General features: G+C 41.6%; 1 protein-coding gene and 1 long non-coding RNA gene across 2 annotated transcripts in view; one reads left to right on the forward strand and one right to left on the reverse strand.

Annotated features, from left to right (window-relative positions):
• The window catches only part of MDM1 (Mdm1 nuclear protein), a 32,975-nt gene extending 28,896 nt beyond the window's left edge, over positions 1-4,079 (reverse strand). The window contains exon 1 of the mRNA XM_082352953.1: positions 43-4,079. Coding sequence (XP_082209079.1) covers positions 43-255 — 213 coding nt within the window. The 5' untranslated portion in view covers positions 256-4,079. The remainder of the gene's footprint in view (positions 1-42) is intronic.
• The window catches only part of LOC309610288, a 110,564-nt gene continuing 95,607 nt past the window's right edge, over positions 143-15,099 (forward strand). Inside the window, exons 1-2 of the long non-coding RNA XR_014233816.1 lie at positions 143-266; positions 4,077-4,145. This is a non-coding gene — a long non-coding RNA (uncharacterized lncRNA). The remainder of the gene's footprint in view (positions 267-4,076; positions 4,146-15,099) is intronic.

Genomic DNA, 15,099 nt, shown 5'->3' on the forward strand with positions numbered 1-15,099 from the left:
GTTAAGATTCGACCAATCAGTGCTGGAAAGGAGAAGGCCCGCCTCCCCAGCCAAATCCCGGGGATTGATAGAGATGGCGGGCGGAAGGCCGGCCAATGAGGCTCCCGGGCCCGGAGTGGGCGGGGCCCTGCGGGAGCTTCGTCCTGAGGAGAGCTCGACGGCGTCTGCTTTGTCGGATCCTGCGTAACAATGGGTTTGCGTGCTGCTGGGATTCGTGAGTCGCCGGCCTCGCTGGAACCAGGTTCTTGACGTCATAAAACAGGAAGGTGTGTTTTTAGTTCCAACATGTATGACAGAACGGAATGTTTCTTTGTATAAAATGAAAATATTCAGGTCTGTTCTTTCGAATATCAATTCCTGCCACCGACAACCGTGCTACATTATTTACTGTCACGTCAAAAGGGAGAGGCCAGAAAATAAATATGGCTTAGGCAGGCCAAAAAACCTTTTTTTTTACTGAATCTTGAAAGACAAACTGCTGACTTCCCAGTGATGTTCTTGCCTCCCACAAACCCCCCCTCCCCCCGCCTCCGCCCAAAAAGTTGTACATGTAGCTCCTAGATTAGGAAGCATTCGTTAATGATGCTTGTGAGTCTCAGCTTCCAAAGCTTCAGCCTTGTCTCTCCTCTCACCCTTTTTAAAAAATAAAATTCCACTTGATTTTTACAGATTTTTGCCATCATCAGTATTTCTTGAGATCCTACCGTTGACAGAACACTGTGACCCTGGCGATGGAAAAGTCATAAATTGTCCAGATAGTTCTCTAATATGCTTGGGGAGAATGAACATATATTTATTCAGTACTATTGTACAATGTATCATGTGCTGAATTTCCAAATGAGAAATTATATTCGTATATAAATGAGAAATTATATTTATATTTGTATATAAATGATATACGAATTGGAGGAAGGAGTCATCCCCAAGGGCAGAGATGTTTAGAAAAAGCCTCAGGAAGAAATATTCAGACTTAGCCTTGAAGTTTAGAAGAACTGAAATAAGTAAAGAGGAAAATGGAACAAGCAAAGGGCAGATGTCTGAATGGAATGCTGCCAGGCTTTTTCCAGAACAATGAATGCAGTTTCATTTTACTTTTGTCATTTGTTGACTGAGGAAAAGGATACCCTCTTTTAAACTTTCAAATATTAATTTTAATCCTTTCTGCAGAGGCTTGTCTTCTGAATCCTAATTGATGTCTCTGTTCTTCTTCATCATCACTGAGATACTTAAAATTTCATTTGAAGGAGCCACCTGATATATGAAACAAAGAGAATATTAAATTAGTCCCGATTCAGCCATGCATCCAGAGGGCCCTTGATAAATGTTAATTGGTGATGACAGCATCTCTGTCGTGTAAATTAAGAATGGCACAAACAAGACACAGTGGAACATAAAACAAAAGTCCTCTGCAGGAAAGCAGCCCAGATCTTACAGGATAGGAAAGACACAGATCTGGTTGTACACAAAGCTTTGTTACCACATAATGCTAAGGTGAAATCAGTAAAAGTAAGTATGTGGAATGTAGCCTGTCTGCCAAACAAGGGCAGTGATAACTATAGTCGAGCTCTGCTGAGCAGGGAACAAGTGACAAGAAAACCAAACAGCAGATGGTAAAAAATGACTTAGTCACAACCTGAGTTTGCTGAGATGTGTTATAAGGACTCAAGGAAGAAGAATAGTTTACTTTGTTATTTTTAAGAAAAGCCTACTTCAGTTTATGAGCCAAAGATGTAGAAATGAAAAAAGCGACAAGGTTGGTAAAGGAGAGTTTTGTGGCCTGTGTTTTACCAGCTCCTAACTCTCTCCACTACTGTAGGCAGCAGACCCGGTACCCCACAAAGTTCCACCCAAGTGTTCTGGAGAGTCCCTAGGAAGTGTCTCACAGGTGCTTACAGCTACCACATATAGTTTGCCCAGCAGCACTGCCACTTCTTCCAATAGCCACACATCTCTAGGTGTCACTCTTCTTGCTGGCCACCAACATTTACTGTGGCCTGAGTTACCATGGGCGCAGCATGGAACCTCCTCGGGCTGCTCAACCCTGGCGGGAATCTGTGGCAAAGCACCTCCGTACATTTTTTGTGTTACCCTCTATCGAATGAGTACCAAAGTGTCTTACAGAGCTTTTCCACTTGTATTTTAGCCTTCCTTCTCTCCAAAGGACTCAAAGTGAAGTCCATTGGGTCTAGGCCAGAAAGTAATTCCTCAAATGATGGATCGAATTCCGTGAGATGAGGGTGTCACAACTGGCTCCCTCTTCCCTTTCTTGATTTCTCTGTTTCTCATGCAAATAGATTTCTGTTTATTGCCTGTGAGAGACTAAACTGATCCAACCTCTATAAAAGGCAATTTGGCAGTGCTTTTCACCCAGCAATTCCACTTTTGTAAGTTATCTTACAGATATACATGCCCATATGTGAAAAGCCAATTCATTTAATGTTGTTGACTGCATTGTTTATAGTAACAAAAGTTGGAAGCAACTTAAGTGTCCATCTGCAGGGTACTAGTTAAATACATGATGGTTCCTCCAGGAACCAGAGCAGGAACAGGCGGTGCAGCAGGTCCAGACGGCAGTGCAGGCTGCTCTGTTCCTTCGGGCTTTCTGACCCAGCAGATGTCAAGTACACACTATATCCGTCAGGGTGCGGTAGGGAAAACAGAAACTACCAGAAGCATTTCAACAGAGAAAACTTAATATGAGCTATTGGTTAGCTGTTGGAGAACTTTAAGAAGCTAAATGGAGAAAGAGAGCATAGTAATTCCAAGAAGCGGCTCGTACCCTGGGTCTGGAAGAACAGAGGGAACATGTTGAGGTTACTCGAGCACAGCTCCAGGCTGGCTGGAGACACCTCATGGGAGTTGGTCAGACCTCTGAGAAGGAGTCACTGCCTAGTGGTGCTGGTGCCTCTGAGGGGACAAAATGAGGCTGCCCAAAAAAAAAGAAAAGGGAGGCGGAAGGAAAGGGAATGAGGAGACTGCAACCAGCTGGCACCATGGAGGTAAAGGTCATTGTTAAGGGGCTGCAGAGAGGAAAAGCTAGTAAAAGAGAGCATTCCTGTCTTTAGTGTCTGTCTTAGCACACCTAACAGGGAGCTAGCAGGATCCAAGGGGTCTGCAGATTCCAAAGGGTGAGACTAGAATTGAGACAATAGCTTATTAACTTGAACGCTCCCATGCAACCCTTAAAAAGAAAGAAGCATTTTCTTGAGCTAACGTGGAATGATTCCACCTGCCAAAAAAAAAGGCAAGTTGTAGAAGAGCTTGTGTAGTGTACCGTCAGCTGGGATAAAAGAAAGACAAAAAAAAGAAAAATGATGTCATGATGGCATCATTCACAGACACTTTTTCCCTCATGAGTCTAACTACATTAGCAGCAGCTATGAAGATGAGCATTTTATTCATAGTTTCTAATACATGGAAAATTTGTGGTATTGATAGTTATCATTAAGGCTGACCTCCTATTTAAGATAACGCTTTCCATTGACCCTTTCTAGAGTCACTTAGATTTATATGTATCCCAATAGGGCTGTTGCTTCTTTTAGAGACAAAAACATATCAAAATCGTTTAAAGCAACTTTTATTTGTACTTGAAGTGTAAATATACTACTCACTCTATTAAAAACAGGAAGTCAATCACTTCACAAATCTAACAATCTCCCATCATTTTCTCAGTAAGAATTGAAAGATTGGAGAATTTGCATTTGCCTGTAACTATATTTTTGTTTAACAAACAAAAATATGTTATCTATAAGCAAAACACTTATACAGATAACAGAGTTGAAGAAAGAAGATACAGTGAGTAAGACACAGCCTCTGCCTTCAAATGTGATTGCAATCAAATGAGGGAACAGATGCGTACACAAAGAACACAGGAAATGATAGAGAGAAGGAAGCAAAGAGGGGGCTAAATGTGAGCACCCTGGTATTCTGAAGATGCTTTTAAATCTAGAGCCAGCAAGTTTGATCTAAGTCTGGGGACTAAAGAGCAGACAGGATAAGGCAGCTGCTTTTAAATTCCATCCTGGGAAACACCTGACCTAGGTGACCTTTCACTTTCTCTTTTGTTATGCCCCCAGGTAGCTGAATCCAGGCCAGAGATCCGGAAGATTTTAACTAACACTGGCTCAAGATTCTTTCCCCAAAAGGTAAATTACTTGCTGTCTGTTGTCTCTCTTTTTTTCCCTTACTGCTTCAGAAATAAGAGTAAAGCTGTTTTAGAAATCACCGTTTTAGCAACATGGTGATACGTCATCCTTGCATTTGCATGTGTATAATTTACTCTGAAATACAAGGTAACTGAAATTCCAGTTTCCAGGCTCAGCAATTCTCTGGCACTTGTAACTTCCCCTCAGGTCACACTTACATGGGCTTCCCTTGGTAAATCTTGAGTTCAGCCTTTGCCAAAAAGCAATCAGTCTGACCACTGCTTTCTCTGGCGTTTTTCCATAGGTAATAACTGCCTTTTCCTCATATGAATGAATTTCTGATTGCACAACTGAAAAAAAAGTAAGTGAAAAAATTAAGTCAATGGATTCTGTCTTGGAAGCAAAATTGCTGGTATTTCACATTAATGTCAGTAAGAAACAAATAAACAGGGTCTGTGATTAAGACTTACCAATGAGCCAAGTGCAGTTTGCCCTCCAGACTTTTAGCCCCCATGCCTTTGTTGACAAAGAAGTGTCTGGCTTTTGAATCAGTGGGGCACGTTTTGGAGGGACTCCAGCTTCTCCTGACAACACAGACTTTTGTGTATGTGTGAGGCTGCGGGACTCCTTGCCATACAAGCCTATAGTGAGTAAAGTAATTCTCAGTAAGGCATAAACCACTGCAAGCCTTACATACCATAATAATGTTGTGCCTCCACGGAACAAGACACAGAACAAAATTGGGGGCACAAAATTCCTTTCATTTTAAGGCCTTCACTGTTGAAGAGTCTATTATCTAAGAATTACCTTCCCTTTTCTTCACTGAATATTCATCATCTTAAATCACCATCCCTACAGATTTTTCTAGAGTTGCTAACTCGGCAGATTTGGAAGCTTTAATTCTCTGACCACTTAAAACCAGCTGTCATGTCTTAAGGTTAGATCAGAGGACGCTACCCACCTGCCTTCCTAAGAACCTTGTAAAATCTACTCTATGCCAAAATAAATTTCGAAATGTTCTTTTATCACATAGTTGTGTATATACACCTTAATAACTGTGGATCAAGACCATATAACTCTTATTATTCCTTCTGAAATCACTGTTTTTTCCATTAGCATTGCTATATCAAATATCATAAGGGACCAAGAATTTTTCAGAACATAAATCAGTTTTCCTCTCCTTAGTGACTTATAATTGTTGGTTCCCTTAAGAAATTTTTATTTGAGTTTTGCTGAAGCAATGAGTTCATAAAATCTTAGTACTACGTTGTTCATCCTTTACTCTCAACTTCTGTTAATTGAATTAATGATGTTTGACAGTGTAGAGAGTGATATGCCCAATTGTGAAATACACTGAATGTATGAATTTAAAGAAGTTCTTTTCAGTATCATTGAGCATATACCTATGAAATAAGTTTTAGGAATAATGCTCGTTTTAGTTAATCATAGCTGTGGCAGATACTGAGGCTGACTCATTCCAAATCCATTCCAACCTCCTCATGTCCTGCAGAAGCTAGAAAGCTAAAAATCCCTTTGACCCTAGATGCCTTTGCAACTGAAGTTCAGGTGTAACCTACATTCTGATGACAAGAAACACTTACATAAAATGAATTAGATGGAAGAAAATGAATTAGACAGAAGAAAGGCAAAGCACAGGCATCTACCATGATGGTATAAATCATGGCAATAACAGCAGCAGCCTGGTTCTGAGTTAGCAGCTTCCTAATTACAGGAGAAGTGACAGGGTTCTGGAACCAGAGCTTGTAACAGTGGCTTGTCAACTTAGCAGGGAGTTTCCTGGTTCTACAACTTCATGACTTAAGTGACTCTGTCATGTGACATGGCCCCAGAGTCTACTTCTTCAGACTTCCCAGGGGTTCTGTAAGCTACTCGTATCAATCATCTATTGCCACAATAATGCTCTATAACAAACATTCCTAAATGCAGCAGCTTAAAACAGTAACCATTATTATTGCATGAATCTCTTGGTCAGCTGGCCAGTTCTACTGGTCCAGGTTGAGTTTGGCTGATCTGACTGAGCTTGCGCATGTGTTTGTGGTCAGCTGATGGGTTAACTAGAGGCTGACTGGTCTCAGATGGCCTCAGCTAGGACAACTCATCTATGTTCCATGTGGGCCCTCATCTTCCAGCAAGCTAGCCAGGAGAGAGTTCCAAGAGGAAGTGCAAGGTGTGCAAGGCCTCTTGGGGATTAGGTTTAGAAACAGCACACCATTTCTACCACCTTCCATAGGCCAAAGCGAGAGTCAAGGGGTAAGGAAATAGACTCAATCCCTTGATGTGAGGAGTTACAAAGTCACATGGTAAAGGAGGAATGAAAAATTGGGGCCATTATTGCAATAAATCTGCCTCAACACTGAATACTCTGAAAACACCCTTTCTGTTTTGAATTGCTAGAGTAAATTATGTTCTCTGCAGTTTAACTCTGACTTGCACAGTGGTGGGTTAGACACTCTCATTTATCTCCAGTCCCTCTTAAAACTCTAAAAAATGACAATAAATGAGGAAAACAGGTACAAACTGGTAAGGTCAAAGAGAAAGGCAGAGGCAACAATGGCAAAATAGAGATAGCAACACATACAGGCCATATGGAGAGCAGTCTGTGGCAGACTGGGTTCTCTGGGAAGCAGACTCCGGGATGTAGTTGCATGTGCTGAATGTTTATTAGTGAGGGCCCTGGGGGTCCATACCTGTGGCGGGAGAGCAAGGGAGCAGGAGTGAGCAGAAGTCAAGTTGCAAGGCAGGCCTGACCACAGCCTCAGGCAACCCCCTGGGGAGTTTAGAATTAACATGGCCTGTCAGAGTTGTCCTGCGTTGGGCCAAATAGGCTTCCCTAGGAAGGGCATGGCCTTGGGCAAGGTGGCTGTCTGCAGTGAAGGTGATCCCTAAGGGGGATGATAGCAGAGAGCACAGCCAGTAGCAGCAGGATTTGGACAACGCATCATTGTAAGCATCTTCCTACTACGCAGTCAGTGTTCCCAACTAGTAGTATATATTTGAAGCCATAGACCAAAAAACCTCTGTTCCCATTGGGAGCTAGTCTCAGTGCAACCATTAGAGTCTTAGTCCCCAAACCTTCAGGAGTGAAGATGGGTACCTGTCAGCACGAGTACCCTTCATTTCAGGCACTAGGCCTGGATTTCGCTGTGCCCTTTCATTCCCTCTGCTGGTCTCCTCAACATTACCATGTGGCATGGTGTTATAATGGGCCTCTGCAGAAGACCATCCATAGCCTTGTATTTCCAAAGATTCTGGTAGAGTTGTTGCCAAGCAAACAATTAGGAAAGCTGGATCCAAGGGCCAGCAGGACATCCTGCTGATGGGAATTGGACAAAAGGCAAAAGAAGGATGGGAATCGGAGCTGAGAGGAGCACAGGAACCCCTGCTCTAGAAGGGAGCAAGGAAAACAGAAACTGGACCTGAGGATCTGGGCCCAGAACTTGTCTTTCTACCTATAGGTGTCTAAAACACAGTATTAAGGAAAATTATCAATACTGGTGAGCCAAAAAGAGAAAAACTACTGGCTCCCTAAAATTAATTCCAATTAAAGTCATTTATAAATTGGCTACTACCATACATGTCATAAAGTGTGTGCTCAATAAATTAATTGGAAAGCTAAACTCTGCAATTATTGAAATATGGATGGTCATTAGGGTTTGTTACTACTTCCTTGTGATCCAAGGCTCACACCATAGCATGAGAGAACACATGAGCCAGAGGGCAGCTTCATTCTCTTCTGATGAGAGAAAACTCTGTGGAACAAATCCATGTTTCAAATGTTCTTTTAACAATATAAGCCACTTTGTTATTATAGTTGTGCTGTTCTCTTGATCATGGGCTTTTATTGTTAAGAAAGTAAGTGTCCGTTTCCAATATGTGTTTCATCTTAGCCAAATGCAGTAAGGTATGTGCAAACACTTTGTGAATTGAAAAGTGTTAATAGAAGCGTGAGCAGTTCTTGTTATTAGGTATTAAGAATGGTCTCCTTTTATACGACTCCTCATATTTGCTGTTCCTAAACAGTGGAACTCACGTGGTTTAACAATCTTTCTTTTTTCTTTTCTTATTGAGGTATAATTGACATATAACATTATATTAGTTTCAAGTGCACAACATAGTGATTTGATATTTGTATATACTGCAAGACGATCACCACAATAAGTTAACATCTATTCTCATACATACTTACAAAACTTATTTTCTTTTGATGAGGACTTTTAAGATCTACTCTTATCAGCTTTCAAATTGCAATATAGTATTATCAATTATAGTTGCCATACTGTACATTACATCCCCATGACTTACTTATTTTATAACTGGAAGTTTGTACCTTTGCCCCCCTTCACCCATTTCTTTTTTTTTCTTTTAATTAATTAATTAATTTATTTATTATTTTTGGCTGTGTTGGGTCTTTGTTGCTGTACGCGGGCTTCTCTAGTTGCAGCAAGCGGGGGCGACTCTTCATTGTGGTGCATGGGCTTCTCATTGCAGTGGCTTCTCTTGTTGCGGAGCACAGGCTCTAGGTGCGCGGGCTTCAGTAGTTGTGGCATGCAGGCTCAGTAGTTGTGGCTCGCAGGCTCTAGAGTGCAGGCTCAGTAGTCATGGCACACAGGCTTAGTTGTTCTGCGGCATGTGGAATCTTCCTGGACCAGGGCTCAAACCCGTGTCCCCTGCATTGGCAGGTGGATTCTTAACCACTGCGCCACCAGGGAAGTCCCACCCATTTCTAACATCATTAATCTGTTAGTCTCAAGTTTATTACGAACAATACCTTTTCTGATTAGTGTTATTATTGTCTAATATTTATTGAGTGCTTGCTACATCTCTTAGGACTGTATATACTATATCAGAATGGTTCTGTCAGGAAAACAGAGCCACTGTAAGTGGTATAGGAAGTGTAAATGGTATATGCAATGTGGCAAAGGAAGGGAATACATATGGGGAAGGAAAGATCCTGTAGGAATTTTAAAAGGAGAGAATCAATAGCTTGTACTTTAGTTGTGAAGAGAGGACTATTGGATTGTCAAGTCTCAGGGTTGGAAATGGTCCTTAAAATCTGGTCACTAGTCTGGCCCTTGAGATAGATGCATTGTATTGATGAGAATGAACTTGAACATGCAATTTCGCCCCACTAAATTTATTTAGCAAAGAAATACATGTGATATCTCCAATTGTATGTCTTTAAGGCATCTTAATATTAGTCAATCCAAATGACCCCTAATTTCTCACCCTTGCATCTAAGAGTTTCCCCCTCCATCCTTTTAGTTGTTTAGGCTAAAAACCTTGGCTTCATCCTTAACTTTCCTGTTTCTCTTACATTTGGCATCCAGTTCATCAGCAAGTCTTGTCCGATATGTATTCAAGGTTTATCAATAATCGGATCATTTCTCACTATCTCCACTGATACTATACTAACTCTAAGCCACCGATAATGTTTGCCTGAACGGGTATGGTCTCCTGGCTCCCACCCTTGGCCCCGTACAGTCTGTTTGCCCTCACTGGGGCTCTGCACATTCCCCGTGCTCGACTTCTCAGGGTGGGCCTCCCCCAGGATGCATTCTTGGCCATCTGCTCTCCTATCTGCCTGCCTTCTTCAGAAAGCTAATCCATTTCCATAAAAGCAGTTAACACCTCTGTGCTGATGACTCCCAACTGTTGTTTTCAGTCTTCACTTCCGGTCAGAGTTGGACTTCCTGAGAGTACTAAGCACAGTGGTGGTCTAGCACAAGCACTGGAATCAGACGGCTTGGGTTTAAATCCCAGTCAACTCTATAAACTGCATTAACTGTTTAACCTCTTGTCCTTCATAAAATGGGAATACCTATCTCAAACAGTTTCCATGAGGATTAAATGAGTTTACATGTGTAAACACATAGTGCCTGGCACATAGTAAATAATAAGCATTAGCTATCATTATTGGAGGTCATACTGTCACTGCCAGCTATATTTATACAACACCAGACTCCTCATTTGCTTCTCTCCTCCTTTAATCAGTTCTCCTCCAGTTTTCTATGGGGTCTCTAATTCTCAGACCCACCGATTTGAACATTTGAAATAATCTTTGACTTACCCTCTACTTAATTTCCTTTATCCAGTCAGTGACAGACAGGCCTTGCTAACTTGCCTGACTTTTCCTCAAAATGCCACTTACTCCTTTTCATTCCTCTCCCTCCCTCTGCCGTGCCCCGGACTGGCCCCCATCCCCTCGCACTGCCACAGCCGGGGCAGCCACCTCCTCAGTAGTCTCCACGGGCTCAGCCCCCAACCCCCGAGCCCTGGAAATCTTCTCAGAGTCTCTGTCTGTTGTTCTGTCCTTCACTCAGGACCTTGCTGTTCTCCTCTGTTTCCACTTCCATAAGGTGGAGAGTCCTCTAAGTAGAGAGAACTGTCTAGAACTTCCAGAATGAAGCTCCATTCTGTACAATCTTATTTCCTTCCACTCTTCTGCTTTGCCAGCTCTTTCGCCCACTGCCCCAAGACCATCTCACACTCTTTCTGGCCTCTGCTTTCTTGCATGTTGTCCTCATCTGGAATGCCCTCCTCACTTTACTTCATCCAACTCAGTTCTACCTGTTCTTCAGCCCAGCCCAAACTCAACCCTCTCCCTGAAGAGCATAAACCCATTTAATCTCATTCTTTGTGTTATTGCAGCACCTGAAACCAGCATTTGATTCGGATTACATATTGTAGCATATTACTCCATGTATGAAGTATATAAATATATGTCATATTTTTGTGTGTATTAGATAAGATCCTGGAAGGCTGTAATGTTTCCTAAACTTCAGTGTTCCTGCTCCACCTCTTCCCTACCATACACATAGGGAAGACATAAGTAAATGGTAAAGATTGAGAAAACCTTGATGATGATATAAAATAATAGTAATAATAATACACATTATATGCCAAGTACTCATCTAAGGAGTTTTACATTTATTCGTTTGTTTAATCTTCACAATAATTTTATAAAGTAGAAATATTATTACCCCCTTTTTACAACCGAGGAAACTGAGGCACAGAGAGATTAAGTAACTTGCCCATGATTGATTGCTGACCCAGAGTAATCTTCACATATGGAGGTATGTGAAAGAATGCAAAATATACTCTAGGAAGACTATATTGTAGAAAATACATTGAATACCCAAGGAAAAGAAATCCTAGGATTCATCCTCACTTCAGTTATACAAAATATAATAACTGCGTTTCTGGGTTGTGAAGGGAAAGTAATAAATAGGGATCACTTAAAAAAAAAAAAAGATGCAATTTGTCTTCTCTTTATTTCTCTGATTCTAAATGAATCACAGAGATGACCTGAAAAAACATCTCATCCCCCCTTCCACCTCCCCACTCCCATTTTATAAGTGAGGTCACTAGGATTGCTTTGAGAGCTCACCCAACCAAAACCATCAGTCGCTATGAAATAAGCATCTGTGTAAATTGGCAGTTGCCGTGCCCTAGAAGGAGGCTCATGTTCCGTGGCATGCTCTGAAAGTCACGTACGCTCTTCTTTATCTTGCCACAAGGAACAGTTTGGATAGATACAAATGATGAAGGGCTGTATTAACTTGGTGTCTGTTTGAAAACCAGTTAAGTATTCCCCGCAAATAACAACTCGTCCACACCTACCTGAACTCTAGGTCTTCACTCTTCAGAAGAGAGTGCAATAGGGCCAAGTGGTCCCTCCATGGCTGGCCGAACAGCCTGCCCTCGTAACACTGAAAGCACCAGCCCCAAAAGCTGGGATTTCCCCTCCCCGCAACTCATCACCTCCTGTGTATGAAGGAAAGACTGCAGCTTGTCTCCAGCACACAGCTAAGGTGGTGAGTTGAAGAGTTGAACAAATCAGTCATTTTCTGTGGCCTGAATAGGAATCTGTACCTCTTGGCTATTTGTTAGAGGAGGGAAAAACAGTGGCCGGTTACCTCAGAAAACTCTGCCCAGTAAGAGGCTGGCCCTTCAGAGGATCTGCCCTGGTTGCCACACAGGTTTTGCAGACCTGGTTAAAAAGTTCTTGAAATGGTTATCTTTGCTTACAGTAGTAAGTTAAAAAATGAAATGAGAATTAAGAAACCTTGTAATATAATTAATATTTCATACCACCTCATTAGTATTTGAATATGTTTTTGCTAAGCTCAGATGATTTCCATACAGGTGGGAAACTTCAGATTTCATTTTATTAAAAACAATTAACAGCACTTTGAAACAGTAGTTAGTTATATGTCATCCTACCTCCAGAAAAATATTTGCGTGTGAGGAGGTTTGAGCTGCCACAGGCATTCTTGACTGGCGTTCAAGTGGATTATTCGCTGTCTTGCCTCTAGCATCTATTCTGCCTTAATGGCTTCTATCCTCCAACACTGCTGAAAGTGACTTGAGGCATTACAGATTCCAAAGGCAACCTGCCAGATGAAGCAGAGAAGCTGCAGGAAGCATACATTGTGACAGAAAAGTGAATGCAGTTCCCCTGAGACAGGCATGCATTAATATAACCATGGTTTTTAATCTCCTCAGATACTCTCTCTGTAATTATACATGCCTTGTATAGTATGTTCAAAGGAAACATGATAATATCTAACAGCTGGACTCTTTCTAGTACTTTCTTATCAAGTCCTAGTTTGCAGCTTTCCAGAGCAAAGCGTGTCCCTAATGCTTAAGCCCAAACGCTTGACTTACAAACTTAGTGTAATGAACCCTGTCAAAATTTTATTACCAATTGGTTTGTACCATAATATATGTATGGAGCAGCTATTGTACACAAGGATGAGTTATTGTAATGAACTTTCCATTTGTTAGCTTTCTCTTAACCCTGGAAATTGTAATGTCTCCTTTGTTTTTATTTTAGACAGCTGCCATTTAGCCAGCTGCCATAAAGATAGCCATCTCCATCTGATTTCTTTTGCAGCTACAATTCACATATTAAAGTGGAATCCATATCTTTCATCCTCCTTGGGTGATGTACAGAAAAGATCCTGTCCACAACTGGTCTGACACCTGTGTGTTCTCTCTCATAAAAGCCAATGCCAAGCTAAATCTTGGACTAGGTTTAATCATTACAGTCCTTCTGGACCCCACAAATGCCAAGGCATTTGCTGCACAAGACAGCCTGGAACCAAGGTGTAATCAAGCCTTTCACTGGTCCCACTGGACTGGGCTATGAATCATCTTCCTTTCTTACCCAGCTGGCACAGATAAAGAGCAATTGGACAGCATTTTGTCTCCTGAAGAGTATAATTTCCTTAAATTACCATAGGTACTAGTTGTTGTATTCACTTGCAGCTTTTATAAGGTCAAACAGATCTCAGGAAGGCCAAACTAATCTCAGGAAGCAACCCACATGTGGAGAAAGCCCATTGCAGAGTTCAAAACCTCTTAGGGAGATGGAATATGCAGAATCGTCCTCACAGTCACCTGCCTGGGAAACTTGAGCTGATGGGGCCTGAAGAGCATTACTGCTCCAAGCAATGACACCACCTTTTGTTCTCAGTTTCATTTCACTGCCAAAATCATTCTGTCACCTGCCTCTTCCCTAGGGGCTGAGCTAATAGGAGATTGTTACACCTATCAGTAAGTCCATCTGGTTCACTGAAATTTATCTCACAAATAGTAGCTAGTCAAAAGAGATGGGAAGAGTGGCACAAAGTGGTCTTATTTCTGTAAATCACCACCACCACGCCCCCCGGTGAAAAAAAGCACTAGCTTACCCTGCACTAGAGCAGCAAACCTGTAAGGTAATGGACCCTTTCAGAGCATTCAGGTATGACCTGAATTGGGGCTGATACTTATTTGGTTTGTCCCTGGTATTTTATTCAGATTACATTTGTAATGCTTCAGTCTTCCACTGAAAGTGACTTTCTTCTTAATCTTCATAACCTGGAGGGAATGCAGATTGTCTAGGTATATATAAAAGGAAATAACGTATTCACAGTATCAACAAAAAGCAGGGAAATCTTTTTTTTCCCCTTGTAGGTTCCTGCTGAATATTTTAAGAGTCAGTGGGAGTTGTGGTACTTACTCATTTTTTAACCATGGGTCAGATTGGCTGCACTCTCCTCCAGTCTGTGGCTAGAACAGAGTTTCCCCAACTACATTGCTGTGGTGGTAAAGTACGCACACTCTGGGGCCACCTGCCTGCGTTTGAATCCTGGCTCTACTACACCAGCTGTGTGATTTTAGGCAAGTTTCTCAATCTCCACATGCCCTGGTTTCCTCATTTGCAATGTGGAGATAATCATAGTGCCTACTTCATGAGATGGTAGTGAGGATTCATTTCAGTAATATAGGTGAAGTATTTAAAGTGACTGGGCAATCATAAGTGGTAGGTATCATCATAATTATATTCCACAGAACACTAGTTCCAAGAGATGTTCCTGAGGAAACAAGAGTCTGTGGTCAAATAAGATTGGAAATGCTTTACACTAACATATTTCATCAAACCTATAAACTATCGATTACGTACCACTAAGAAAGAAAAAGCAATGCCAATTAAACTAGGACACGATGCTCTTCTAGGGATTTGGCAGTTCTCCTGAGTTTTTTTTGTTGCATTGCTCTCTGGCCTGTGGTGGGCAGTCGTTTTGCACCTACCTCAATAACACAATATAGCCTCAACCACTGGGTATTGTCCTTTCTTAAGTTCTATCAAGCACTTGGTTATTGTTTTGCAAGAAAATATGGCATGGCTGTTAACCCTGCATGATGAATTTTGGCTGCTGTCACATCATACATACACGCCCACTGCTCTGTTTCCATACCTCTTGGCATATACAGTAACTTTTCATTCCAGCGCCAAATCATGGTGTCATCTTTATAAAGACATTTTAAAGAGCAATTAAACATCACATATGTTGTTCTAAGAATGTTCCTAACTCAACTGACATATGACAACAACAGCTCTGACCAAGTTCATATGTGCCCACGCAGTGTCCACCATTGCACAACT

This window comes from Balaenoptera borealis (genome assembly GCF_965194805.1).
Source record: "Balaenoptera borealis genome assembly, chromosome: 13".
Lineage (NCBI taxonomy): Eukaryota > Metazoa > Chordata > Mammalia > Artiodactyla > Balaenopteridae > Balaenoptera > Balaenoptera borealis.